A 23,175-nucleotide genomic window follows, 5' to 3' on the forward strand; every position below is an offset into this window, starting at 1 on the left:
TTTGCCCCCTTCCTGATTTCTTATTCTTTTGCATGTTTGTCACACTTAAATGTTTCTGCTCATCAAAAACCGTTAACTATTAGTCCAAGATAACATAATTGAACACAAAATGCAGTTTTAAATGATGGTTTTTATTATTTAGTGAGAAAAAAAACTCCAAATCTACATGGCCCTGTGTGAAAAAGTGATTGCCCCCCTTGTTAAAAAATAACTTAACTGTGGTTTATCACACCTGAGTTCAATTTCTGTAGTCATCCCCAGGCCTGATTACTGCCACACCTGTTTCAATCAAGAAATCACTTAAATAGGAGCTGACACAGAGAAGTAGACCAAAAGCACCTCAAAAGCTAGACATCATGCCAAGATCCAAAGAAATTCAGGAACAAATGAGAACAAAAGTACTGTAATTGAGATCTATCAGTCTGGTAAAGGTCATAAAGCCGTTTCTAAAGCTTTGGGACTCCAGCGAACCACAGTGAGAGCCATTATCCACAAATGGCAAAAACATGGAACAGTGATGAACCTTACCAGGAGTGGCCGGCCGAGCAAAATTACCCCGAGAGCGCAGAGAAAACTCATCCGAGAGGCCACAAAAGACCCCAGGACAACATCTAAAGAACTGCAGGCCTCACTTGCCTCAATTAAGGTCAGTGTTCATGACTCCACCATAAGAAAGAGACTGGGCAAAAACGGCCTGCATGGCAGATATCCAAGGCGCAAACCACTTTTAAGCAAAAAGAACATTAAGGCTTGTCTCAATTTTGCTAAAAAACATCTCAATGATTGCCAAGACTTTGCGGAAAATACCTTGTGGACCGATGAGACAAAAGTTGAACTTTTTGGAAGGTGCGTGTCCCGTTACATCTGGCATAGAAGTAACACAGCATTTCAGCAAAAGATCATCATACCAATAGTAAAATATGGTGGTGGTAGTGTGATGGTCTGGGGTTGTTTTGCTGCTTCAGGACCTGGAAGGCTTGCTGTGATAGATGGAACCATGAATTCTACTGTCTACCAAAAAATCCTGAAGGAGAATGTCCGGCCATCTGTTCGTCAACTCAAGCTGAAGCGATCTTGGGTGCTGTAGCATGACAATGACCAAAAACACACCAGCAAATTCACCTCTGAATGGCTGAAGAAAAACAAAATGAAGACTTTGGAGAGGCCTAGTCAAAGTCCTGACCTGAATCCTATTGAGATGTTGTGTCATGACCTTAAAAAGGTGGTTCATGCTAGAAAACCCTCAAATAAAGCTGAATTACAACAATTCTGCAAAGATGAGTGGGCCAAAATTCCTCCAGAGCGCTGTAAAAGACTCGTTGCAAGTTATCGCAAACGCTTGATTGCAGTTATTGCTGCTAAGGGTGGCCCAACCAGTTATTCGGTTCAGGGGGCAATTTATTTTTCACACAGGGCCATGTAGGTTTTTTTCTCTCTAAATAATAAAAAACATCACTTAAAACTGCATTTTGTGTTCAATTATGTTATCATGGACTAATAGTTAACGGTTTTTGATGAGCAGGAACATTTAAGTGTGACAAACATGCAAAAGAATAAGAAATCAGGAAGGGGGCAAATAGTTTTTCACACCACTGTATTTATAATGCAAATGTTGCCCCTCCTTAGTGTCACTGCCATATTCTGGAAATGGAATATGGCAAGTAATAATACTCATTATCTATGTTAACCTAAGCACACTCATATCTTCATCAGCATGTGCAGGGCTGGATTTCTGGTAAGGCCACAAAGGCCCAGGCCTTGGGCAGCTGCAGCCTAAGGGGGAGGATGGATATTGAAGAGGGGTTGCTGCACATGGAGGAGGAGGAGGCTGTAAACATGAATAGAGAGGTTGCAAATGGGGAACAACACATAGAAAAGGGGAGCTGCTGCCAAAGAGAGCTGTACATGAAAGAGAGGGGCTGCTGTGCATGAATGTTTCATTTGGATGAAGGGGCTACACATAGAATGGGGGACACTGCTGCACATGGAAGTGTAGCAACAAAGAAAGTTGGCCTAGGGACACAAAGTATAAAGCCAGCCTTGAGTATGTGTGAATAAACTGTTCAGCAGTTACTTTGATTCACCATCACATTTCTGTTGAATAGACTATATAGAGTAGACCGAACGATAAAAGTCACAAATGTTAGGAAAAACTGTTTTGGATGGAGTTGAAATCACCTGTCTAAACAAATAAGGAGCTCCTAAAGCTCCTAATATCATGTTAAGTACACAAGTGATTTCTATTTAACATATATAACTTATAAGATTTCATGGAAACTGGTGCACCAAAAAGGAAAATCGGGGCCTCTAACAACCAGATTTATTTTTCAATAATAAACATATTACTTTCTAGGCATCAGCTTCCATTAGCATCTCTTCTTATCCTTATTGAGCACACACATGCGACAGTCGAGCTGAAAACTCCAATCTGACCGCAGCTCTCATGCAGCAGCACACTTACATCCTGCATTTGGGCGTTGAATAGCGTACATGACGACAACTGAAATGACTGAATCATTACCTGGGCAACACCCTGCAGATCAGAATACAATATGACCACAGTGTGAGAGGCAGACCAGAACCCACAGCTGCCACTCATTTTTGGTGGCCATTGAGAAGGTATAGAACATAGCACAGAGAGACAGGGTATGTATAGAACAGGTACAACATGTACAGGCAACTGTGCTGATCAGACAAATCAATGATAAAATAGTACAACATTAGGACACTATTGGCAAACAACAGCACACTAGTGGCAGCACGGATTTCACTTGGAGCAGGTCCTGGCTTTTAACTTACCTGTGGAACCGTTATTTTGCTGCAGTAATCTTTAGAAAAATGAGATCTGGCTATTAATGTTAAAGTCTGTCTCTAATTGTCATCGAGATAACTGGCTCCTAAACATTTTCTGGAATCCTGGAATTTACAGACTGACCCCACGAATTGCCCATCCCTGCCTTATTAGTTTCTGTCATTATTTTGAGAGCTTTGGATGCTTTCTAGCACTGGATGGTTTCCTCAAATCTCTCTACATCGGGATGTCAAACCGATCCTTCCAGGGCAAAGATCCTCACACATTTTTGGTACAGCTCAAATTAATTGATGGGTCTGAATCAGGAAAGATGTGGTCCATCAGGTAGAACACATTCCTCTCTTTCTCAGTTCATCATAATCACTGGCATGGATTTAGCCTTCCAGTCTTAGAGTTCAACACCTGTGCTCTACATACAGTTGTTGTGGGAGGTGGCAGAATGACTAAGGATACCATTCTATAAGGGGCGAATCAGAGCAATCCTCACATGCAAATTCAGACGGGCAATTGCAGCCAATTGAAAACAATTGGGTGCTTCAGGATTCACATTTCGGAAAAAATGGACTGTTCAAAGCATTTTTCTGCCTCCAATGACCACTGGAGTTTGTTTAACTGCTATAAAACCTCACTGTTTACCACACCACCTAACTAATCCTGTGCTAGGTCTCAACAGTTCCACAAAATGTGGCACATTTCAAAATTGCCACTATTTTGCAGTTTCATTTGTGGTGGTGCTAGAACACCTCTGATGTTTTCCAGGAGATTCCCTAGCAACACATGAGAAGGTGTGGTGCATTTTTTTTTTCTGGGGGGGGGGGGGGGGGGGTACTGCATTCCAATATATTTCACAGACTCATCTAAATCCCATAAGCAGAATACATCGGGAGTTTGAGGTGCATTAAAGTGACCATATAGTGTGAGGGACATTGAAGAATGCCAATTGCCTTGATGTCCAACTGTTCATCTTCCTAAAATACTTTTAAAAACCATTCACTGAGAACAAGCAAACAGATCAGATGATCTGACTAATGTTTAATCACATCGTTCCAGGTGTGTGATTCAGAATACTGAAGCCAGAAAGGTCAGCAGGACAGCCAAGCAACTGCCACTGTTTAACAGGAAATAAATATGGCAGCCTCCGCATCCCTCTCACAACTCGGCCACATCTGTAAGGCAAATTATTTTAAAATGTATAAATTACTATGGATATAGTTTTACAATGCCCAGACCAATGACACGTATGGAGTTCTCTTTTAAATCTTTCTGTGCAGCCGATCTATTAAATGTCTTACTCATCATCATCATTGGACTAAATTTCAAGTGGCAACATCATAATCACAACATAGCACTCTGATCAAAGTGAGAATGTGACACATCGAATAACAAGGCAGATATTACAACAAATAACCCAGTGATTTAGTAAACTATACCTGTAACAATTCAATGGCTCCAGTGACCATCCCCAGCCATGTGATGCGGCTCTCAGTTGTTGTATACATACAGTGAGTAACATAGTTATTTAGTCTAGTTAAACTAGTATGGCAGCACACGGTGTTAAGTGATCAGGAATCGGTTGGGTTAGTTGAACATGATATGGTTAGCAGACACGCTTTGATTGGTTACTTAGAATCAAGAAAGCACTAGCTGGATTCTCTGGGTTTAGTAGCACAAAGCGGTTACCTGAGCCTGCTGGCTTTGCGCAAGTTCCTCTTTCCTGCGTTTCATAAGCTCTTTTCGCAGCTCTTTAGGCGCTTTCTCCACGTCATTAATTACCTGGGATGAGCATGCAGAAGGTGGGGAGATATGACCATGGTTCGAGAGCAAGCGCATGAGGCAGAGTAAAGCCACACCACCATGTGACAGAAGCCTGCAGGGTGGGTTACATGTCAAGTGAAAGATGGCTGCGTGTTGTTTAGTGAAGACATGAAGCACCTTCCAACAATCTCTTTACCTATCTTACATCTACATGCAGATATGGATGGTCATTAAACTCTATATAGAAACTTCAGTTTTTGGGGCTATCCTTCTTTCGTATGAGACCCTCTGTCAGTGTCACTGGATGAGTGCTTGGGAGTTAAGCCAAACTGTATAGGAAATAGAGTAGGAGTCGCACACCATTCCTGAGGTGCTGGACAAAAGTGCTCAATCGAACAATCCATGGTGTCTGCACAAGTAGAATAAAGCCGTGTTTATTCACAAATCGTGACAATAGTCCGTTGACAAAGACCAAAGACCGTTTCAGGGTCCCGAGGGGTGCCTTTTGTCAAAGTAACAGAACAGAATGCCATTCTGTTCTGTTACCTTGACACAGGAGACCCCCCGGGGCCCTGAAAATGTAGTTGGTCTTTGTCAATGGACTACAGTCACGATTTGTGAATAAACACGGCTTTATTCTACCTGTGAGTGTGCACACACCATGGATTGTTCAAACTACTTAGAGAACCTATGGAAAAATGAAGCCCATAAAAGCTCATCCAATGCTAAAATATCGGTTAACTTTAACTACCTTATGTGTATGATCAAAGAAAACTATTCAATCTTGTATGCCACAAGGTAGAGAGTCCCTTTACACTGCATATTGGGACACAATGACAAAGATATGCCTATTTTTTAATCTACAATAAAAAAAAATAGATCTAGAATTTTAATTGGTATTAAAAACCCACTTAAAGAACACCTGAAGTAAGAGGGATATGAAGACAGACATTTTTATGCACTTTCTAAACAATATCAGTTGCCCGGCTGCCCTGCTGATCTATTGCCTCTAATACTAATACTTTAAGCCCTAGACCCTAAACAAGCATGCAGCAGATCAGATGTTTCTGACAAAAACCTGACAAGATTAGCTGCATGCTTGTTTCAGGTATGTGACTCCGACAGAAATAATGCTGAATGAGCAGCAGGATAGCCAGGCAACTGGTTTTGTTTGAAAGGAAATAAACATGGCAGCCTCCATATCCCTCTCACTTCAGGTTCCCTTTAAAGGACAACGAATCTATGTTTGTTGCAACCATGGCCAAGTAAGAAAAAATCAATATAACATAAAAGGGTTATCTAAAATTTTAATTAGGCATTAAATTGTCTAAATGGACAATAAAGTGATATAGTTGCAACCAAAGCTAATTTAGCCTGAAATAAGATGTTTATTATATGGTAAACAAATCACAAAGCAGAACCTGTCTCAGTACGTGTAATAACTGGATTAATGATTATATTAAGTGTGGGAAAGGCTTGTGGAAAATGTATTTGTTTTTTGTCTGGTTTAACGTGTGGCTGGAGGATGCTGTAATATCGGTTAGTGTGTTTGCAAGTATTGTGCTGCAAGGTAAGCCCATATACCAAGAGAAGATTCAATACAAAGCCGCAGAATGCTACAGAAATGCAAAAAGCTTTCCACCGAGGAAAATAAAGAAGTAAAACTCTAATACAGACAGATTCGGTGCTGAAAAAAGACATACACCTGTGTGCACAAAGCTTAACCATGAGAAATGCTGATCTCAGAAGTGCTATTCAACAGCAGTATTCCAGGGCATGCTGGGATAGTAGGACTCCCCTCTAGTCTAAGGTCTAAAGCCCCATCTACATGATACGATTCTTTGTGTGATTCGATTACGATTCTATTTACAATCCGATTAAATCCGACAGGTCAGATCGGGATTCGATTCAATTCGCTTTGCCATTGTTGAATCGCACAAAGAATCGGATCGTGTAGATTGGGCTTTAGCCTTAAGGTGCGTACACACGCACGACAGCAGCCAACGACGGGTCCGTCGGCACCTCCCGCCCGGCGGGATTTCAGCAGACTGTAGTGCGTGTGTACGCACTGTCGGCGGACTGATAAGGCTGTTCCTGAACGGTCCGCCCGGCGGGAGGTGCCAACGGACCCGTCGTTGGCTGCTGTCGTGCGTGTGTACGCACCTTTAGGATACCCAGATGGCACACTGCATGGATGAGGTCCTATTCTCACTGCAGGGGAGCAAGCTGAGGTCTGAACCACCTTTGTCTTCCAATCTGCCTAGAATTAACATAATCCCATGTGGATTTTAAGAAGAATCAGTTTCTGCAAGATTCTAATCAGTGACTGAGAAATGATTAAGGAAAAAATAGTGTCTGCTCACTTAGATTTATATTCTCCTTCTTATTCAGCTTTACTTACTTTGTGACTTGTGTGCTATTAACAGATGAAAAAAGAGGGCAAAGTCACACTAGCAACAGAATGCCAGAAATAAGTCGCTGCTGATCACAAGCCATCTGATTCAGAAGGTGATTCACTGAGTGACTATTGCTGGCTACAGAAAAACATTTGCAGCAGAAAATCACAGTGAATAAGTGATTTAAAGCAGGTATTTACCACTGGTATTCTTATCATTTGTATCATGGACCATAGCATGCGTGCTGCAATAAGTTCTGACTGGGAATTAAAAAAAAATGCTAGTTGAAAACCATTTAGAGGTTGTCATTTAATTATCTATCGGATCATACCAGCCTTTCTGGTATAATGAAGCTCCTACAACAGTGTTTCTCACACCTGTCCTTGCATCTCCCCAGCAGTGCATGTTTTGCAGGAACCTCACCTATGCACAGGTGGGGTAATTAGTGTTTCAGGTGGATTCCGTGTAGCCGTGACACTAATTACCGCACCTGTGCAGCAGTGAAGGTGCCTGCAAAACATGCACAGTTGGGGAGTCACGAGGACAGGTTTGAGAAACCCTTTCCTGCAGCTACCTGTGTGACTGTTCAGCCTGGTCAAATGTACACTTTTGATGAGCTGATAGGAGATACAGGGACAGAGCATAGATGGATTAGGCATACAAATCCATCCTCCCTCATAAGGGCTTCAGTCAGCTCGTGAGACGGTATATTATGAAACTAAGGGGTACTGCACTATGCATAGTAGCTTTCCTCTTAGCACAGTAACATTAGATAAGCCTGAAACAATAACTATATAACGCTGCAGAGACTGCTGAGTGTGCCTGCTCCCTGAAGAACTGAGTTCTGAAACCTGTAAAATTTGATGTGTTAAACTTGTGCACTGAAAAAAGCAGGTATGATCATTAATATGGAGAGACCCATGACCATAGAACCCGGCTATACCAATGTGAATAAAAGTCACCAGTGCTTTAGGCCCAACCACCAAGTCAAAAGGAAAAAGACTTCAGCTCACAAAGTACAAATGGAAAAAAAAAAATATCACATTATTGCACAAGATTAACAACAAAAAATTACTTGAGAATTAACACAGAATATATTAACATTTATTACATAGAGAAATAACATTTTTTTGGGGGGAATGTATTGAAAAAGATATTTGATAGGTGTGGAAAAAAATTAAACTGGGAGAAATCACTACGGAGATAACTTTTGTGAACTGGCCCTGTTTTTTGTACTCTGAATAACTTTTTATCTGTCTTATCCAGTCATATGAAAAAGTCTTGAAGGGCCCGTTCATACTAGGGACGTTTTCCGCCTTTTTTTAAGCGCAGGCTATTGTTAAAATCACCTACAAAACGTAGTTCACAGGTGAGCGGTTCGTTTCCGATCCGCTCAGCAAAGCGCTGCCTGTACCCTTTGTTTTTTTTTCTATAATGGAAGGTATAGGAAAACCGAAAAACGCTCACCAAATCGATTTGTGCAGAGATTGCATTCGCGTTTTTAAGAATAAATATTATTATTTTTTAAAACTGCTCTGACAAAGTGCTCTTTACAAAAACGCAGCGTGCTGTAGAGCGCCCGGGAGAGAAAAAAAAAAAAGCACAGAAACGCAAAACACTTGCGTTTTTACATGTGAATGGGGCCGAAAAGTCGGTTACTGGCATTCCTATCGATAACTCCTCACCCCTCCCTGCTGACAACTCATGCTATCGAAATGGATAAAGTATAGCGCAAGTCGTTTGATTTGAGGGAGTAAGGACCAATGACAGGGGTGTCATTAACAAGCTTGAGTGACTTTCAGGATATTTTCACATGGCTGGATAAGATAGAAGAGAAGCGGTTAGAAGTAAGAAGCAGAATCTTTTTGTTTTGGAATAGAACTGTGAATTCCTATGAATTAATCCACTCATGTCACTTTAACAGTACCACGCCTGAGGGATCCTCTTTGTTATGCACAAAGTGCAGTAGTTTAGAACCTGGCAGGGTGCCTATTGTTGAGACTGACCCTCACTTCTTGTACCAGAGATGTGACAGGAAGTCAATGGTACAAGTATCCATTGGGAGATGTATCCCAAATTCCTACACTGATGAAATGTGTCTCAGGCATAGGGGGTGAGAAAAAAAAAATCTCCTCAACAGTAGTGCTGTTTAAACATAATACTGTGCACAGTAGAAACATCACTTGCAGATTCACAGAGCTGCATTCCACGTCGCGATTCACCTGACTCCGACGCTTCCTCCTTCCAGCTTGCCTGTATTTGTGTAACCGTCATAACAATTAACCCTTCACGAACCTTTCCGTAACACTTACTATGGCCTGATATGATCCTGATGAGGGTTGTAAACTTCTGCCTCCTAAGTGGTACTGAAAGGTTCATGAAGGGTTTATTGTTATTACTGTTACACAAATACACTTGCAGCACATTTTTTTTCCTTTTAGTAATCCAAGAACGCCTGAAAAATAGGTCTCACTGTGAGAGCTCACATGCAACTGCAATAACACAATTCCTGATTCAGGAAGGTAAACGATTCAAGTGTAAAAATCCACTGAATAGTTATTGTTTGTCTGCAGTTGTGCACTTTTTCTAAAAAGGTTGTGTGCTACTGTAATGAAGGGATGCAGACCAATGCAGTCTGGCTTATATCGTTCTTGCTATTTTGGTGGTCACATCAGATTGACCCACCCAGCAGCTATATCCAGAGGGGCGAGGGTGAGAGCTGCAGTGAAGTTAAGCCAACACATTCGGCCCATGAAATAGGCATTTTGTCCATGAGACTTCTATAGGCTCTATTCACTTAACCCGATTGTTATCAGAAGCTGCCTTGTTCAGTTTTGGCTTAAATTGGTCTATAGGTATACAAATGCCGCCAACATCTGTATGAACCCAAAACATTAACAATGAAGTGGGCCAGAATCAGGGGGAATAGGAGTAAGGTCTGCAGACACTTTCATTTATGGTGACTTCTGTAACTGGTCATGATTACAATTTCCCAGCTACTACTTAAACCGTCTTGTCCCTGTGGTCAGACCACCCTTACCTCTTTCTTTCTGTTTTTCAGCACGTTTTGGAACTTTGAGTACTCCCTTTCCTGGTCCCCCTTGATCCGTTTAGCTTCATCTCTCAGCCGAGTGGTGTGCTCCTGCTCCAGCCGCTCTATGGTCTGTTTCTGCTGCTTCTCCAAGTTCTCTATATCCTGGTCATACTGACGCTTCTTGCTCTGGAAAAAGAAAAATCAGCCAATTAAAAGCTGCATACATAGGAATAGTTTCACATTTTACAGTGTGACAGTCATCTCAATCATAAAATAAACATGTTACAGTAGAGTCTCGGTTATCCGGCACCAATAGGGATCGGTTAATGCCACGTAAGTGTGCTTTCTGGTTGCTTGAGACTCAATGTTAAAAATAGGCTTAGCTAACACAGTACAATACCCCATTCTATATACATTACATATCATGAAATCTGTATTAAATGTTAAAATACAGTAAATGATAGTATATTAACCTCGGGGAAGTCATGGAACCGAGTCTTTATGCACAGCAGAGCCCACAAACAGCCTGAGAAATTGGCCTTCACCACTGAGTACTGCCGGTGATTTGTGCTGATTGTATGAGACTGACACGTATCGGACTGGTCCTTAATCATAGCACAAGTTCTACATACAATGCAAAGCATATATATGCTCTCTAAATCCCGCCTCCCTCATAAGTGTCAGAAAACACTCCCACACAACAGGGAAGAAGGGAGGAGGGAAATAAGACAAAAGAACATGTCACCAAAATGGACCTGTCGGAAATGACGCGGGACATTGGAAATGTCAACCGTGAGCCACCCAGGGTCCCTGTAATGCTCAGAGATCCGTTGTCTAAGATAGCGTGGTGTACACGCCACATACTGTACACGACAGGTAGTGCAAGAGACAAGGTAAATCACGTACTTACCGTGACAGTTAATAAACTGTTTCACCGGAAATAGTTTATTATTGTAAAAGGATACAATAGATTTTGTAACCTGATGTACATGGCAATACTGGCAGGTGGCCATGCCACATCTATATGAACCTGTAGAGGTAAGCCAGCATGGACGTTGCGAGGCAGAAATGAACAGACTTGGGGACAAGATATTACCTAGGGTTGGAGAGCGTCTGCTGGCAAATCTAACGCCCCCACTAAGAACTTGTTGAATCTGTTAATCGGCTAATAGAATCAGCAATGAATTCTTAATAATCGAAACAATCTGGTTGTATTCGAAACTGAAAGTAGTAACGAATACAGTACCATCCGTCACATGATTGTCACGAGGCCTAGGCACACTACTTAAAAGTTGCCCCCTGTATCTTCTCAGGGCCAATGGTCTTCCCCTGGAGACCATCCACTTCGGATAACCTCGCTCAAAAAGGCGGGAGCGTGCCGTCCCAGACGACCAAAAGGTCGTCTATGTACCGACCACACCACACAATAGACTCCGCAAAGTTGTTGCAGTCTGAAAACAAGTGGAGCTCTTCCCACCACCCCATATAAACATTAGCCAGGGATGGAGAGAATTTAGCACCCATTGAAGCTCCGCAATGTTGTAAAATGCTTTGCATTGTATGTAGAACTTGTGCTATGATTAAGGACCAGTAAGTCCAAAACATGTCAGTTACTTGGCTGTATGGGTTTTATCTGATAGAATAAAGCTGGATTGCTTTTGCTAGTGACATTGTGCGGAACTTCCACCTTCTTTCTGCATGTATGGGTTCAAGTCGCCTGGTTCCAGCACTGTCACAGCAGCAGTGGTAAAGCGGACTTCACCTACTTCATTGGTTGAGACTGCTGGATAGCTGAGTTCATATAACAAGTGGCAGCAAAGACAGACCGCTATTTCTAGCAATAGAGCTCTTTAAAAAATTGCTTCACCCGATACAACAACCTACAGACATGACACCAGTATGGGTAGTGCTGTGCGTGTGCTCATTTGTGCCTCAAAAATCATCTGTCTATCTTTTATAGTTTTTGAGATATTCACATTTATTATAATTGTTTATAAATGTTACTTATTTATAAATGTTAACAGTTCATTCAGGCTCACTCAGCCTTTGCAATGTTGAAGGGGGGGGGGGCTGAGTGAACTTTTGACCTTTATAAAAAATATGAATATCTCAAAAACTATAAAAGATAGATTAAGGATTATTGCAACACAAATGAGCACATGCACAGCATTACCCACCCATGCCAGTGTTATGTCTGTAGGTTGATGTATGGGGGCTGTGTGATGGTATTTATGTTTTGGAAATAAGTGCTATTATCTTCAAAATTAAAGCAGCACAAATCTTATTTTTTTGCAGCAAAAATGTAGCACTTTTTATTTGTGCTGATTGTAGGGGACCATCTTCACAGAGCTCTTCCATCATGTTTGATAGAGATAAGAACAACTTTTCCCCATCAATGGGTGACCGATAAAATCACAGAAACCACAGATTGTGGAGACCTTCATGATTCATAGATTTTTCTTATTGGAACCCTATGTCTAATCTATTAAAAAATATGGAATCGTGTATGGGTAGAATTGAATAATTAACTTCATCAGTGTGCTGCCGCTCCTCACTATAAGATGAACAGGGTGTGGGAAGGCCTGTGCCCAGGCTGCATGGCTCAGCCCAAGCTTACAGGGCTAGTTATAGTGGTGGTGGCTGAGTGATCTGGAACAAAGGATTGACATTTCTGCAGTAGAAGACAGTCTTTATCCCTAAAGCCCAATCTACACGATACGATTCTTTGTACGATTCGATTACGATTCTATTTACGATCCGATTAAATCCGACATGTCCGATCAGGATTCGATTCAATTCAATTCGATTTGCCATTACAAAACAATGGCAAATCGAATTGAATCGAATCGAATCCCGATCGGACATGTCAGATTTAATTGGATCGTAAATAGAATCATAATCGAATCGTACAAAGAATCGTATCGTGTAGATTGGGCATTAGATTGTAAGCCTATTTGTCAGGGCCTCCCCCTTCTTTATTGCTCTCCTCTGTCACCATATTGACTTACTTCCTATATTTATCCCTTAGCTTGCAATCAGGGCCAGCGCTTCCATACAGGCAAAGAGGGCAATTGCCCCAGAACCTGTAGAGGCCCCCAAGGTGTGTGTCCCCTCCAACTATGGTAAACCCATAGATGCCTGCAGGGAACACGGAAGAGAGGCGCCGCGGGGAGAAGTCCAGAGTGTAGAGCACGGTGCTGCCTCCTGTGTCCTGCCTGGATTAGGTAAGACCACAATGTGTGTACTCTGGATTTGTAAGGGAAAGGAGGAGAGGAATAATATACAATGCTTTTGGGGACATATGCTGGACACCTAATGATTTTGTGTGGCTGGGAGTGTGATGGGATGGGTCCTGGGAGTCTGCAGGGTGGGGTGGGAACTGCGCATTGCTAGGGGGGCCCTCCAAGTTATTTTTTAACCGGGTCCCATTGTAGCTAGAACCGGCCCTGCTTGCAATCTGCGCACCATTATTTTTTGTTTCACTATTTTGTGTAACATTACCACTGTTGTTCAACGTTGTATTGTTTGTATTGACTTCCCAACCTATTCTACAGCGCTGCGCAATAGGTTAGCGTTTTATAAATAAAGTTTAATAACAATAATATATTAATGTTATGAAACTATATCTTAATATATTAAACATCAGCTCTGTATTCAGCTGCCTGCCTACTGCTCAGCTTTAAAAACATCTCATTCTGCGGCTTTCAGTGAATTATGCAGTACAATATAATAGAGAAGTGGGTAATCACCGTCATTTCCTGCTCAAAGCGTCGGAAGATCTGTTCTCGTTGTTGCGACAATTTGTTACTAAGCAGTTGCTGAGCTCTCTGTTCTTCCTTCTGTAGCAGCCGGAGCTCCCGCAGCTCTTGTCGCCTTCAGGAATATAAAGCAGTGATTCATCACTAGTTAGTTCAGGAAACAGACTCTTTCAAAGACACAGCTGAATATTGTACAATCTCACTGCCTCATCTGAGGAATTCAGAAAAGCCCAATAACCACCCAATGCTGACAAGAGTGATTAATAATAATAATTCTAACATTTGTATACTGTTGGACTCAAAGCGCTGGGGTGCTGCAGCCACTAGGAGTGCACTCAGTAGGCCACCCTGCAGTGTCAGGGAGTCTTGCCCAATGACTCCTTACTGAATAAGTACCGGCTTACTGACTAATAATAGCTTTCTAAAACTCTTCAAATATAGTAGTCCGTTAAAATCATGACTCTGGACAACACAGCTTTCCTAGTCCTGAGCAGGAGCCAGTTTTCACCTGGGTACAAGCTCCTAAATGTCCTGGTGCTTGATAAATGACCTTTCAAGAATTAAATATGGTACAGAGGTTAGAACCTTTTCTGCATTTTTACTGCTGTCTTGTGTCCCCATCTGTGATGATTTCTATAACTTCCTGTCTGGAAAGGAAGGGGAGGAGGCAGAGTTACAATCCTGGACTTGTCCTCCCCTATTTTCTGTCTGCAGAACTACCAGCTAAGGTATTAAATTAAAGCCAACAATCTTCATGGAAGTGTCATAGATGTGAGGGGAGATTTCGGCAGCGGGGACAAAGTCCAGGACAAATGTTTCCATCTCCTTTTCAAACTATTTAAAGCATTTGAGATAATCAACACACAAGGATTTATACTTACCTAGGGCTTCTTCCAGTCCCCCTAGTCCGCTGGCTCCCTCGATGTCCTGCTTTCCATTCTCCCGCTATCAGCCACAGTAAAATCCCAGACTATGGTGCAAGTGCAGCTATGCAACCCAAGATCGACTGCACATGCGCAGTTAAAAGCCTTGACTAACTGTGCAGGTGCAACCAAGGAGGTGGTAGGCCAGGGTCACATATGCCAGTAGTCATCAACTACCGGGCTGAAAGAGGGCGAACAGACAGGACCAGGTGGCCACAGACTACAGGGGGCTGGAGGAAGTCCCAAGTTAAGTATAAATCCTTTTGTGTTGTTTTAGGGTTACTGTAAAACTATAAAGCTAATACCAAAACAAAAAAAAGTAAAATAAAAATAAAAATTGTACAAATAGTAAAAATGATAACATTAAGAAACCCTGTACTACAGCACCAAATCCTAAATTGATTTAAAACCGTTTTTCTCAATCCTGTCCTCGTGACTCGCCAACGGTGCATGTTTTTTAGGCAGCCTCACCTCTGCACAGGTGGGGTAATTAGTGTATCAGCTAAATGGAATCCACCTAGCTGAGCCACTAATTACCCCACCTGTGCAGAGGTTAGCCTGCCTGCAAAACATGCACCGTTGGGGAGTCACAAGGACAGGTTTGAGAAACACGGATTTAAAATATTACAGAAACATAAACCAATGAGGACATCAAAATAAAACGGTGACATGTGCAAGTTCAGGTCAGACCACATTCCTCAGAGCTGCATTCAGGAAGATCTAGTCATGACAACATTTCTTCTCTGTTCAGAGCCAGCTGTCCTCTAGTACATGGTGACCAGATAACCTTCCACTTTGTTTTCGACTGGATTTTAAAGATAGAAATCTCCCAATGATGTGATATGAGATCAACAGCAATAAACTTCCCATTGAGCAATACAAAACTATTACAAAGCACACTAATCACAAACATCAATGTGGGGAGGATAGAGATTGGCATTGCCAATCCCCAGTGTAAAAAAGAAAAGCTAGATTCCTGACTATCATGCTAATCTTTAGTCTTTAAAGCAAACCTACCCAAGGTAAGCACAGCATTATGTTTACACTGGATCCACATACCTTTCTGTGTTGTTCGTTCCTCTCCTTGTTTCCCGCGGTTCCTGTAATTACTCCTTAAAAATTTGGGGGGCTAAAGTCAATTTTTCAGACAGGAAGAAGCAGGCTTGCTGCCATGTTCCCTCCTATCACCCTCACATTCCCTCCACTTCTCCGCCTCATTTGCTCCCCTTAAAGGATAACGGAGAAAAATAGGATTGTTAGAATGGGGTTCGTGGGCATTTATAGGGAGCAGTCCTCATGCCTACCGCTACCCCCCCTTACCTCTGTCCCCCTCCGTTCAGTCGTAAGAGCCATCAGAAGCCGCTTCCAGGTCGGAAGCAGTGCGCACGCGCTAGCACTGGCGGTGCACGTCATTGATCGTGCTCCTATCGCCGGGAGCTCTGTGCATACACACTATGTCACAACTCGTAGTGCGCGCGACGTGCAGAGTGCTTCTGCCCCCGGAAACGCGATCAATGATGTGAGCCACAGGGCCTAGTACTTGCGCATTGCTGCTAACCTGGAGGCAGCTTCTGTTGCCTCTTACGAGAGAACGGAGAGGGACAGAGGCGAATAGGGGGGGTGGTGGGCATGAGGACTGCTCCCTACACATGTTCACTAACCCCGTTCTAACAATCTACTTTGCCTTGGTTATCGTTTGAGAGGAGGAAATGGGAGGGTGATAAGAGGCAACATCATGACAAGCCTGCTTCTTCCTATCGGAAATTTTGACTTTAGTCAAAAGTCAAATTTTTCAGAGTGATTGCAGGGGGCCGGGGAGAAAGAGTGCAAGGAGCAGAACAGACAACGCACAGAGGTATGTGGACCCAGCATGAATACACCTCTGTGCTTAGCTTGGGTAGCTTAACCTCGGGTCAGGTATCCATTAACGACTACTGATTATTCACACACATTTCCTCCTCACCTACATTACATAGAACTAATAAGGAAGCTGTTAAGGTCTGATGTTGTCAAGTTACACTAAAATAATCTTCTGCTTGCAGCACAAAAGAGTGACATGGAATCCCATAGTCTTAATTGTGGTGTTAAAAGGAGCTTGAAAAGAGAGGGCTATGGAGGCTGGCATATTTATTTAATTTTTAAAAATGCAGATTGCCTGTCAGTCCTGCTGATTCTTTGCCTTAATACCTTTAACCATCTAACTTCAGTTTAAGGGGGAGTCCACTTGAAAAAAACATTGGAGGACGACGACGACGACTACTTACTGGGATGGGATTATTTAGGGGCCAAGTCATGGACCAGGACTAAACTAGCTATCTAATCCTACGACCATTTGATTGTATGTGCTACATCCTTTGCCTATTTTAAACCGAATTGCAAACAGGAGTATTTTCTCAGCTGAACAGGAGTTTTATGTTTTCTAATTAGTTATATTGATATCCCTGACTTCAGAGAAACTGTCATTTAGAGCCCAGGATTCTTAACCCTTATAATGAGTAAAAAAAAAAAAAGTAAAGAAAGTCAGGTCTACACCCCCTCTTACAAATTTGGCAATCGGTGTATACAGATGAAATGGATCCAGCACAGAAGAAGATAATGCACTAGCTACAGGTTTAATGCTTGTGCAATATATGACTACAGGTTTAACCTCTTGACGACCAGCTAACGCCGATTGGCGTAAACTGGTTGTCTGTGGGTTTCCATGGAAACGTCAGTTCACGGAGGGTGTCTCCGTGGACTGCCTGCGAGCCTCTGATCGTGGCTCGCAGGCGAAATTTAAACACGCGGGGAAGAAATCCCCGGTGTTTACAGTGCACGGTGCTGCAGCAGCAGCAGCGCCGTAAAGGAGATCGGCGATCCCCGGCCTCTGATAGGCCGGGGATCGCCGCCGTCTGATAGGCTGAAGCCTATCAGAGGCGGTACAGGACGTATCGCCGTCCTGTACCGCCTACAGAGCCAGGGAGAGGAAGGAAGGAGAGGGAAGGGGGAATAGCGCTGCGGAGGGGGGCTTTGAGGAGCCCCCCCCCCCGCTAAGCACAGCAGAGCGGCAGCGATCAGACCCCCCCAGCAGGACATCCCCCTAGTGGGGAAAAAACGGGGGGGGGGGGGGGGGAGGAGTCTGATCGCCCTGCCTGCAATACGATCTGTGCTGGGGGCTGAAGAGCCCACCCAGCACAGATCAATAGGAAACCACTTGGTCGGCAAGTGGTTAATGCTTGTGAAATATAGGACTCTGTGCTGGCTCCATTACACACACACACACACACACACACACACACACACACACACACAGTGGTTTCAAGCAGGGGCGTCGCTAGCCCTGTTTTAGGGGGGCACGTGCCCCCAATCTTTCCTGGGGTGCCACGGATCTCCGCCCGGCCGCCCCCTCTGTCAAGACTCAGCGGCTCCCTCCAGCCGCCGCGTCACTGACAGTCTCAGACCTCAGGATCAGGCGGCGAGCCGGCGACCAATCGTGCGGGCGCTAGGACCCAGCGCCCGCACTGATATGCGGAAGTGACATCACTTCCGCATATCGAGCGGGTGCGTCCAGCGCCCGTGTTCCAACATTTTAGCATACCCGACAGAATAGCATACAAATGCTACTGAGCATGTGCAAAGTCATGCAGGGCATACATTAACCCCATAATACCCATCAGCAGCATTAACCTTTTCAACCCCAGTTAGCTGCCTGTGTGCTGATGTGCAATCCCCACTATCCAAGTGGACATAGAGTTAGAATAAAAAGTTGTCCGAGCGAAGCGAGGACCGAGCCCGCAGCCCAGCGAGCGAAGCGAGCGGGCAAGGGGACACTGATTCTACTAACAAGGGGTATATCACTTTAAATGTATGCTATTCTGTCAATGTATGCTACTTAGTTGGAACAGGCTCGTACATCTGGTCGGGTCGCCGCTGATCCTGAGGTCTGCTGAGAGGTAGGGGGGGGAGCGGCGGCGGCTAGAGGGGGGCCTCCCTGTCACTCACTCACTCACTAAAGGGGCTCCCTGGCACGCACTCACTCCCTAAAGGGGCTCCCTGTCACTCACTCACTGCCTAAAGGGGCTCCCTGTCACTCACTCACTCCCTAAAGGGGCTCCCTGTCACTCACTCACTGCCTAAAGGGGCTCCCTGTCACTCACTCACTCCCTAAAGGGGCTACCTGTCACTCACTCACTCCCTAAAGGGGCTCCCTGTCACTCACTCACTCCCTAAAGGGGCTCCCCTGGCACTCACTCACTCCCTAAAGGGGCTCCCTGGCACTCACTCACTCCCTAAAGGGGCTCCCTGGCACGCACTCACTCCCTAAAGGGGCTCCCTGGCACGCACTCCCTAAAGGGGCTCCCTGTCACTCACTCACTCCCTAAAGGGGCTCCCTGGCACGCACCCACTCCCTAAAGGGGCTCCCTGGCACGCACTCACTCCCTAAAGGGGCTCCCTGTCACTCACTCACTCCCTAAAGGGGCTCCCTGTCACTCACTCACTCCCTAAAGGGGCTCCCTGGCACGCACCCACTCCCTAAAGGGGCTCCCTGGCACGCACCCACTCCCTAAAGGGGCTCCCTGGCACGCACCCACTCCCTAAAGGGGCTCCCTGGCACGCACTCACTCCCTAAAGGGGCTCCCTGTCACTCACTCACTCCCTAAAGGGGCTCCCTGGCACGCACCCACTCCCTAAAGGGGCTCCCTGTCACTCACTCACTCACTCCCTAAAGGGGCTCCCTGTCACTCACTCACTCCCTAAAGGGGCTCCCTGGCACGCACTCACTCCCTAAAGGGGCTCCCTGTCACTCACTCACTCCCTAAAGGGGCTCCCTGTCACTCACTCACTCCCTAAAGGGGCTCCCTGTCACTCACTCACTCCCTAAAGGGGCTCCCTGTCACTCACTCACTCCCTAAAGGGGCTCCCTGTCACTCACTCACTCCCTAAAGGGGCTCCCTGGCACGCACCCACTCCCTAAAGGGGCTCCCTGGCACGCACTCACTCCCTAAAGGGGCTCCCTGTCACTCACTCACTCCCTAAAGGGGCTCCCTGTCACTCACTCCCTAAAGGGGCTCCCTGTCACTCACTCACTCCCTAAAGGGGCGCCCTGTCACTCACTCCCTAAAGGGGCTCCCTGGCACGCACTCACTCCCTAAAGGGGCTCCCTGGCACGCACTCACTCCCTAAAGGGGCTCCCTGGCACGCACTCACTCCCTAAAGGGGCTCCCTGGCACGCACTCACTCACTAAAGGGGCTCCCTGGCACTCACTCACTTCCTAAAGGGGCTCCCTGGCACTCACTCACTCCCTAAAGGGCCTCCCTGTCACTCACTCCCTCCCTAAAGGGGCTCCCTGTCACTCACTCCCTAAAGGGGCTCCCTGGCACGCACCCACTCCCTAAAGGGGCTCCCTGGCACACACTCACTCCCTAAAGGGGCTCCCTGTCACTCACTCACTCCCTAAAGGGGCTCCCTGTCACTCACTCCCTAAAGGGGCTCCCTGTCACTCACTCACTCCCTAAAGGGGCGCCCTGTCACTCACTCCCTAAAGGGGCTCCCTGGCACGCACTCACTCCCTAAAGGGGCTCCCTGGCACGCACTCACTCCCTAAAGGGGCTCCCTGGCACGCACTCACTCACTAAAGGGGCTCCCTGGCACTCACTCACTTCCTAAAGGGGCTCCCTGGCACTCACTCACTCACTCCCTAAAGGGGCTCCCTGTCACTCACTCACTCCCTAAAGGGCCTCCCTGTCACTCACTCACTCCCTAAAGGGGCTTCCTGTCACTCACTCACTGCCTAAAGGGGCTCCCTGGCACTCACTCACTGCCTAAAGGGGCTTCCTGTCACTCACTCACTGCCTAAAGGGGCTCCCTGGCACTCACTCACTACCTAAAGGTGCTCCCTGTCACTCACTATCGGGGTCCCTGTCACTCACTACCTAACTGGAGGCGCCTGTTACTCACTAGCTAACCTGGGGGTCCCTGTCACTCGCTACCTAACTTGGGGGGGCTACCATATTAAGGGGGCATTCTGCCTATTTATGTGAAATGCTGTCTATTTATGTGCCTCATGACTGCTGAATGTGTCTTGTTGGGAGCCTTATGATTTGTTGGGGGGCCTCATGATTGCTGAATTTGTCTTGTTGGGGGCCTCATGATTTGTTGGGGGCCTCATGATTGCTGAATTTGTCTTGTTGGGGTCCTCATGATTGCAGAATTTGTCTTGTTGGGGGCCTCATGATTTGTTGGAGGCCTCATGATTGCTGAATTTGTCTTGTTGGGGGCCTCCTGATTTGTTGGGGGCCTCATAATTGCTGAATATGTCTTGTTGGGGGTCACATGATTGCTAACTGCGAGACTATGGGAAAAGCTGAATCCTTATCATATGAGACAATAGCATTAAACCTACTTTTTTAGCGTTTTAAAACAGAAAATAAAACTGGGAGGTTCTAAAAAATTGAATACATTTTTCAGGAGTAGGATGGATGAAATTGTTTATCTTCACAGTTTATTTTCAACTTGGATTTTCCATAATGTTCATGTATGAGTTAAAACGTTTGTACAGTATTTAGTTTAAATTGCTGTTGCCACTTTGCGATAGATACCGGTAAGTGACTTTTGGGTTGCAGTTTGGGCACTCGGCCTCCAAAAGGTTCGCCACCACTGTCCTAATCTGATGTCCCACCATTGCTAGGTTCATGTAAATTTGTCTCCACCCGTTACCACACCTATATTCTGGTCCATGGCCCACCCATTTTTTGGTGCGGCGCGATAAGCACGCCGCACAACGTGATCGTCATATTTTTGGCACGCTAGCTGCAGTGTGCTGAATTCTGCTGCCTACAGTATGTACAGTATACGCTGTTCTCTAGTGCTTGCACTGTGTGCTGATTTACCTCCAGTGTGTACAGTGTAAGGTGTTACTCTGTGCCTTTATTGATTGTAAACCAGCTGTATTGTATGCTGATCCCTGCTACTTTCAGTATGTACAGTATTCGCTGTAAAGCCTGGTACACACATACAATTTTGATTAGCCAATCTTAGCTCTGTTCATAAAATTCATTGTCTGTTGGCCCGCTTACTGCACGGGGGTGGGAAATTGGGGGTCAGTGATTGACCAATCAAAATTGTATGTGCGTATACATCTTTGATCTATGCCTATACTGATTGTAAATGATCGAAATAAAGGACAGGGGGCTCCGTCCAATATTTCGATGGGCAGGCCCGTTATCCGTAGCTTACACCGCTGCTAAGTTCATGTACATTTGGCCCCACCCATGACCACGCCCACTCACCGCATGGCCACGCCCATTTTTTGCCCTCCCCGCCTGGTGCCCACAGGTGCCACTGATCTCCAAGGACCCTAGAAACGCCCCTGGTTTCAAGTAGGATTGGTACAATACATACACGTTTAATCATACTACATGTCACTGCAGCTCAAGGCTGTTAATATCAGTATCAGATGAAAAAATCTTCAACTACCACTCTCTTTCAATGACCATCCCACACACATGCACCTTTATTTAACTGTGTTGGAATTAATTAAACAAATAATGTAGTTCCAAAAGAACATACCTAAGGAATCTCAGCTCTTCACTCTTGGAATCATTATCTGTTACAATCTTGGACGTTGTCACACTCACTTCCACTCCATCAACTATGAACTTACGAGTCTTCTTCAGAGTTTTCTTCTGTCGTCTAGTTTCCTTGAAAAGAATTATGAAATACAGTCAGTCAAATAATATAAGCTTCTTGAGGCAGGGGTCACACTTACCGGCTTTCGTACGTGTTTTCTGCACAGAAAAACTGACTCCAACTGAGAACTCATGTTAATCAATAAGCAAGGTCACACTTTAATGCAGATTTCGCATGCAGAAAAAAAACTGACATCTTGCGCAATTTGTCAGTTTTCTCTATAAATTACATTAGCTGTTGTTAAGCCCTGCTTTCCATTGTTTCCACTTAAAGCAAACAAGGAAAAAAAAAGTCAGGTACGGTACTTGCCTATGTAGAGGTAAGGCCCTGGATCCTATTGAGCCTTACCTGTCCCCTTGTTCCAACTCCCTACCCTGACAAAAGTTATTCCACCTCCGCGAGCCCTTGAAAGGCTTCCGGAAGCATCGATGTCCCTGAGTGCTCCCCGAGACGGGTAGCTCCATACTGCGCATGTACGAGTGCACAGTACGGAGTTGCCCGTCTTTGGAAGCACTTCAGGGCACAAGTGCCCGGAGCTTTCCGAGGGCTTGTGGAGGTGTACTTGACCAGTTGGTTACACAACTATAATGGGAGTGACAGCACTGGAAGGAGGGGACAGGGAAGGCTCAATAGGATCCGTCTCTATTTGTAAATATGGTATCTGACCTTTTTTTTTTTAATTCGTTTTACTTTAACCACTTTACATCCAGACCTTGTTCCCCCTTTATAGACCGGAGCAGTTCTGACATTTTAGCTATGCGCCTATTCAATCAGCAATACCTTTATCCCTACTTATGACACCTAAATTAAATATATATCATTTTTTCA

General features: G+C 44.8%; 1 protein-coding gene across 2 annotated transcripts in view; it reads right to left on the bottom strand.

Annotated features, from left to right (window-relative positions):
- Positions 1 to 23,175, bottom strand: part of SLK (STE20 like kinase) — a 124,739-nt gene that overhangs the window by 23,301 nt on the left and 78,263 nt on the right. Inside the window, exons 10-13 of one of the 2 annotated variants that reach the window (XM_068256717.1) lie at positions 22,228 to 22,358; positions 13,747 to 13,870; positions 10,004 to 10,183; positions 4,493 to 4,585 (exon numbers count right to left, since the gene is read on the bottom strand). In XM_068256717.1, the coding sequence (XP_068112818.1) occupies positions 4,493 to 4,585; positions 10,004 to 10,183; positions 13,747 to 13,870; positions 22,228 to 22,358 (528 nt within the window). The remainder of the gene's footprint in view (positions 1 to 4,492; positions 4,586 to 10,003; positions 10,184 to 13,746; positions 13,871 to 22,227; positions 22,359 to 23,175) is intronic. The other variant, XM_068256718.1, reaches the window with a different exon arrangement.

Source organism: Hyperolius riggenbachi, chromosome 10 (genome assembly GCF_040937935.1).
Source record: "Hyperolius riggenbachi isolate aHypRig1 chromosome 10, aHypRig1.pri, whole genome shotgun sequence".
In the NCBI taxonomy this organism is placed as follows: domain Eukaryota; kingdom Metazoa; phylum Chordata; class Amphibia; order Anura; family Hyperoliidae; genus Hyperolius; species Hyperolius riggenbachi.